Below are 7,247 nucleotides of genomic sequence, written 5' to 3' on the forward strand. Positions count from 1 at the left end.
AGAGGTGATAAAGAACAATAACAGAATAACGAATCACAGACCAACACACACAGACACGAACACGAAGGATCCACACATGTAAGGTGAGAAGTGCATCACAGCAAAACAGTGCACGTACAGTGCAGAGGGGGCCAAAACATCTGTTACTGATCAATTGCTCTATGAGTCTCTCTTTCTGTGTGTGTGTGTGTGTGTGTGTGTGTGTGTGTGTGTGTGTGTGGGGTACCTTCAACGTGTTGAGCACAGAGTTCTTTAGCTTTCTGTCTCATCAGTTTTGGGATCAGGACGTCACGTTCCACGTGTCTGAGGTGAGGCTCTTCTGTCTCACACACACACACACACACACACACACACACACACACACACACACACACACACACACACACACGGTAAGAGTTAATGAATTATGTTCTTCATTTTGTGTAGAGGCTTTTGCCAAGAAAAAATATTTTTAAAAGTCCCGATAACTCTATAAACACTTAATTATGAATCTCTTCGTATTAAATGATTTTTTTTCACTGATCGGCCAGAATGATCTCACACACACACACACACACACAAACGCACACACATGTGCTCACAATCATTGAATTCAGCTGTTCCAATCACTTACATGACCATGGATGTTTCAATTTAAGCAGCTAGACATGCAGACTGCTTCTACAAAGCTTTGTGTAAGCACAGGTTGCTCTCAGGAGCTCAGTGAATTCAACTGTGGTACCATGAAAGGTTACCACTTGCACAATAAGTCCATTCATGAAATTTCCTCATAACTAAATATTCCACGGTTAGTTATAACAACACAGAAGCAATTGGGAACAACAGAAACACAAAGTGGTAGGAAACGTGAAGCCTGGTCACAGAGCAGGTCAGTGCATGCAGGGCTCCAGACTGTGCCTAAAAGAGGCGCATTTGCGACTAAAAATATTAATTTGCGACTGATATTTTTGCTGAGGTCGCCAATGGCGACCAATCAAATTTACACGTTATGATTATATAACTTTTACGTTATGTGCGTGTTCTGTGAACAGAAGCCTATCACATAATTTGTTGTGTTGATGTAATAAAATGAGATGGTGCGCGTGAACATTTCACTGAGTTACAGCACCAAAATATGAATGAGCAAACCGAGAATCACCAAAAACTACATCAAAACGAAAAATATACGAGTTTTTTAAACAATCCTCATTACTCGCGGTGAGAGATGTGGGCTTGCTCATAGCCCCCCAGCTCAGCAACCATGTGTTGGAGTTCACCCCGGTGAACGAGAGGGTCGTTTCCCTGCGCCTTCGGGTCGGGGAGAGGTCTCTCACTGTTATTTGTGCTTACAGGCCAAATGGCAGTGTAGAGTACCCGACCTTCTTGGCATCTCTGGAAGGGTTGCTGGAAAGTGCTCCGACCGGGGACTCCGTCATTCTACTGGGGGACTTCAATGCTCACGTGGGCAGTGACAGTGACACCTGGAGGGGCGTGATTGGGAGGAACGGCCCCCCCGACCTGAACCCGAGTTCATTTTCTTGCATCTGATGTCACTACAGGCCAGGGTCAATATACAGCTGTGCACCTCCACATGCAACACCTTGCTGCCTCATCCAAAAACACTGAAATAAGAGAAAGAGCAAAGCACATCTCACAACAAATGGAAAAGTTGCCTTTTGTGGTGTTTTGCTTTCTCCATGACCTGTTTGGAGAAATCTCGAAGTTGAGTCTTATACTTCAGAAGAAGTCCGTTATTCTTCCTCAGGCTATAGCAGCTATTGATTCCTGTGTTTGTACAATCAAGGGAATGAAGGACAAACCAGTGAGAAATGGAAAGTTGGAGGAATTTCTCAATTACACAAACTTAAATTCAGTTTCTCAGCATGATAATGTGGTGGAGCAGGACAAAGCTCAAAGAGAAAAACAGACCAGAAGGCAGAAGAAAGCAGCCTCATCTGACTACACGGGCATTTCCTTTCAAAACATACTAAACACAGCCACTAAAAGGCTGTGATCTCCCAGGTTTCAGTGAAGAACTAAACCACCTCATAGACGAAACTGTAGACATTACAGTTAAGGAACTTGAAAGGAGGTTTGTAATGATGAGAGACAGAGACAACACAGCACAAAAACACAAAAAGGACAGAGATCATTCGATGCTTCTCAGTCTTTTGTCGTGATTCGTGGCCAGACGACATCCACACTTTTGGAGAAAATGAAATTGACACACTGCTGAAATGGTATCGAGACATCTTGCTGTAAAATGGTTGTGACATCAGTGCTGTGCAGGCTGAATGGAGATTGCTGAAAGCTCTTGTAAAAGGACAGTTCTCAGATAAATCTTATTGCAGCTTGTGGGAAGTCCTACTTACAAAAGAGCCCTACTGCACAGATTTCCAGAACGTTTTGCATCTAGTTGAGATAAAGCTTGTCCTACTAATTTCGGCTGCTCAGCGTGAACGTGGCTTTTCAGCTCAAAACAGGATCAAATCTAAAGTACGTAATTCACTCCATGTGTCAACACTAGAACGCTGGCTTTCTGCAAAAAAGAAGAGGAGGCGGCCAAACTACACTCAGTGGTCAAGTGATGCTGAGATAATTATGGTCGGTGTCACTGGCTCGGATTCTGCATGAAGAGAAATTCTTTTGACTGTAGGCCCTACTGTATATAGTTTGTAAGTTGGAAAAGACATTAAGTCCCCACATGAACTTCAGTTCCCAGAATATTCAAGATAAAAATGCTGGAACTGTAAAAGAGTGGAGATGTACACACAACAGGATGAATAAAAGTAAGTCATTTAAAAAAATAAGTTTATTGTTATGTGGCTCTTAAAAAAATTATTTGGCACCTGGTTTTTCCCCCTAAAGGGGAGCCAATGTCTCCTTAATTGATTTTTTTGTCTGGAGCCCTGCTTGCTGAACGACAGGTTACCTGGGAACATTCCTGTGTCAATCAAGTCAAGCGTCTGTTACTGTATACAACCTTAATGTCAAAGCTCGTCCCTAACAACACAACCCTAATGTAAAGACAAAGCTCGTCCCTAACAACACAACCCTAATGTAAAGACAAAGCTCGTCCCTAACAACACAACCCTAATGTAAAGACAAAGCTCGTCCCTAACAACACAACCCTAATGTAAAGACAAAGCTCGTCCCTAACAACACAACCCTAATGTAAAGACAAAGCTCGTCCCTAACAACACAACCCTAATGTAAAGACAAAGCTCGTCCCTAACAACACAACCCTAATGTAAAGACAAAGCTCGTCCCTAACAACACAACCCTAATGTAAAGACAAAGCTCGTCCCTAACAACACAACCCTAATGTAAAGACAAAGCTCGTCCCTAACAACACAACCCTAATGTAAAGACAAAGCTCGTCCCTAACAACACAACCCTAATGTAAAGACAAAGCTCGTCCCTAACAACACAACCCTAATGTAAAGACAAAGCTCGTCCCTAACAACACAACCCTAATGTAAAGACAAAGCTCGTGCTTGCTTGTGCACCTTGTGCATGTTTGGTAGCACATATCTGTGTGAGAAGCTGTTCTCAGTGATGAATAGGGCTGGGCGATTTGGCCTAAAATCAAAATCTCGATTAATTGAACATTTTAACTCGATTACGATTAATGAACGATTATTTTATTTATTTATTTTGCCCTCATAGTTCACTGACAAGTTTTGTTTAGTAATTATGCTCACATATTACAAGTGAGAGATTTTTGAATGAAAGGTACATTACTTGATTTTAAAATAATTGAAGGAAACACACATATCTACTATCTATGATTATTTATTGAACATCACTGTTGAACAATGTTGAACATAAAAATAAATAACTTGCACTTTTGGAAACAAAATAAATTATTTTCAATGTTTTTCATATTAAAAGTAAAAAATAAGCAGTATCTCTTCTAAATAAAATAACTCTTGTATAGCTTCGCTCCACTGTAGCCACTGTAGAGTTCAAGAAGATGTTCTTTCCATCTTCTTGAACTCTTCTCATACTGTGTGGCATTTGTGAATGCATTTGTTATCGACATCTGCTTTGCGGAGACACTTGTTACTGAGCACTTGTCAGTCTCTTTTTGTTTTTTTTGAGCCATGCACTGTTCATATTCAGTAACGTGATTGCACTCCAAGTGTTGAAACAAATTGGTGGTGTTACCTTTGGGCGTCGAAACTGTTTTTTCTACAGTGTCTACATCTGACTTCATTTTGTTCATGTCATCCTTACTGAAGCCAAAATGTGTCCAAATGACGGAGACTGCGTTTTTCTTTGGTACAAGCTGCTCTTGTTGCTCAGTTGTCTGAGTGTTTAAGCTCTCCATGCTCGACATGTCGGCGGAATAACGTAACGTAACGGAGCGGGGTCACGTGACTCCACACGCGGTAGTGTTTTTAATGGGAAAGTAATCGAAATAATTGACCTGGAAAAATTTGATCGATTATAGGTTCTGAATGTCAATTTCGATTACTTTTCAATTAATTGCCCAGCCCTAGTGATGAAGATGAACAAAACAGCACACAGGAGACGTCTCACTGATGAACACCTGCAGTCCATCCTGAGAATCTCCACAACACAGAACCTAAACACACCAAACCGAAACCAACTTGGTGCCAAGATGCCAAGCATCCAGTTCTGACTAAATAGCACAAGCGCAAAAAAAACAATGTTTTGATTTTTTTTTTTTTTTTACTTTTGCTGAAAATCACAAATTTTATTTATATTTCCAGGGTTTTTTGGACCATTCTCATAATTTGAATTTGTATGATATAATGACAGATTTTATGGAGATCAAAATATTTAAAGTTTAAGTTTCTTTTTTGTAAAATGGCACAAGAGCAAAAAAACTGAATGTTTTGATTTATTTGTACTTTTGCAGAACAGCAGAATTGTTTTGCAGCATGTTCATACTTGTAACTTGTATAATTTTGAACAGGAATATTTTGAAGTTATATAAAGTTTACTTTTATTTATTCTGGAATAAAATGCCTGTCTGTTTTTATTCACATTTATGTTCAAAAAAGATTTAGTTTTAGCTGTTCAATAAATGTTTATCCTGTTTTGGCCACGACCTAAAGTGTGCTATAAGTTTTGGCCCCCTGTGCTATTGAGTTCCACACCTCTGATGTAAAGGCAGACGTCCCAAAACCAATTTTGCCAATAAACTGTGTATATTATAGATTTGTTCTTTCCTCATGTTTTGATATATAAATAATAATTATGATTCTAAAAACATTAAATCACACTGTGACATCACCTGGAGACTTCTGGTGGCTTCTGTGGCATTAGAGACTTTAGCAGAGTTGGCATCTCTGCTTCAGCTCATTGTTACGGTGTTAGGTGTGTTAAGTGCGTTAGGTGTGTTTAAGGTGTGTGTTGGGGGGGTGTTAGGGGTGTGTGTGTGTTAGGGGTGCGTGTGTAAGGTGTGTTAGGGTTAAGTGTGTGTGAGGTGTGTTAAGTGTGTGTAAGGTGTGTTAGTGTTAAGTGTGTGTCAAATGTGTGTAAGGTGTGTTAGTGTTAAGTGTGTGTGAGGTGTGTTAAGTGTGTGTAAGGTGTGTGTAAGGTGTGTGTAAGGTGTGTGTAAGGTGTGTCAAGTGTGTGAGACAGATGTTCTGTGCTGTATTCGTGCGTGTGTGTGTGTGTGTGTGTGTGTATATATATATATATATATATATTCATGTGTAGGTCTAAGGCACTACCGTTAACTGTAAGTTATCACGTTAATACAAACATCAGTGTTGTAGCTTTCTTAGCTAACTTAGCTAACTATCTTAGCTAACTAGCTAGCTTTATTAGCGTTTACTAATAAATCATTGTCCCGGTGTTTAAGGCTAACCTGTGCACGGTGTGAGGGCTGTTACCTGAGTTTGAAGTCTCCATGAGTGAATTAATTCAGCTACACACTGCTCACTATAACGTGTTATAACACTCACATAACGGCTACACGCTCAATGTCACACTAATAACACACGCTGCTCCCGCCTCCTGCACTCTTATTGGTCAGTAAGCGGGACACAGAATCCCTCCGCTGATTGGGCAGAAAGATCAACTTCCGCCTGCGTCAATAACACGTGTGTACAGAGTGCCGGCTGACCTGGGACCAGTTTTAACACTTTACATTTAACCCAGTTTACATTTTTACTGCACAGTGAATTCTCAAATCTGGATCTGAGAAAAAATAAAAGGTGAAGATCTAAAATTCACTCACTCACTCATCTTCTACCGCTTATCTGAACTACCTCGGGTCACGGGGAGCCTGTGCCTATCTCAGGCGTCATCGGGCATCAAGGCAGGATACACCCTGGACGGAGTGCCAACCCATCACAGGGCACACACACACACACACACACACACACACACACACTCTCATTCACTCACACACTACGGACAATTTTCCAGAGATGCCAATCAACCTACCATGCATGTCTTTGGACCGGGGGAGGAAACCGGAGTACCCGGAGGAAACCCCTGAGGCACGGGGAGAAGATGCAAACTCCACACACACAAGGCGGAGGTGGGAATCGAACCCCCAACCCTGGAGGTGTGAGGGGAACGTGATAACCACTAAGACACCGTGACCCGCAACCCCCCCCCCCACTGCACAGTCAATTATTGTAACTAATTAATTATGTTTAAGAAAGTTTCATAAACATAAAACAAAAAAGTGAGAATACAATAAAACACTTATTATATTATTGTTAAATATTTGTTCGTGTGTCAGTTTATTATTATTATTATTATTATTATTATTATTATTATTATTATTATTATTATTATGCTATCTGGTCTCAAAGGCTAAATTAAATCTTTAATTATTTGTGTACAAAGTTTTATTTTCTGATTCTGGACCGAAAATCATTTAGAGATAAAACTCTGCTCAATTTGCCTTAAATTTTAAGTATTAAAAAAAATAATAGTTGTGTTTCACCTGTACAACTTCCTTCCTTATACATTTTAAAATATAAAACTGCATTTACATTAAACTTTTAATATTTAATTCGATTGTCTGCCATTAATAATGACCAAACTTTATCTGTTAGTAAAGATAGTTAGTGATAGTTACAGATGTGCAGCCGACTGCATCAACACTATAACACAACTCTACTATATCTCTCTAAATACCAATCAGATTGTTTGTTATTATTCCGCTTTAATAATAATGATAATTAATTTAATGAGACTGACTTTGATAAGTCTACATTTCTGTAGTGTTTGAAAGCATTAGGCAGCTTTTATTTTTTAATTACAAATGTTTTTAC

The 7,247-nt window shown here is 39.7% G+C and overlaps 1 protein-coding gene across 1 annotated transcript in view; it reads right to left on the reverse strand.

The window, feature by feature from the left end:
- cmc1 (C-x(9)-C motif containing 1) overlaps nt 1-6,000 on the reverse strand; it is a 13,683-nt gene extending 7,683 nt beyond the window's left edge. Inside the window, exons 1-2 of the mRNA XM_060861285.1 lie at nt 5,850-6,000; nt 227-319 (exon numbers count right to left, since the gene is read on the reverse strand). Of these exons, the coding sequence (XP_060717268.1) occupies nt 227-319; nt 5,850-5,868 (112 nt within the window). The 5' untranslated portion in view covers nt 5,869-6,000. The remainder of the gene's footprint in view (nt 1-226; nt 320-5,849) is intronic.
- Between the last annotated feature and the right edge of the window lie 1,247 nt (nt 6,001-7,247).

The sequence above is a fragment of the Tachysurus vachellii genome, chromosome 25 (assembly GCF_030014155.1).
Source record: "Tachysurus vachellii isolate PV-2020 chromosome 25, HZAU_Pvac_v1, whole genome shotgun sequence".
In the NCBI taxonomy this organism is placed as follows: Eukaryota; Metazoa; Chordata; class Actinopteri; order Siluriformes; family Bagridae; genus Tachysurus; species Tachysurus vachellii.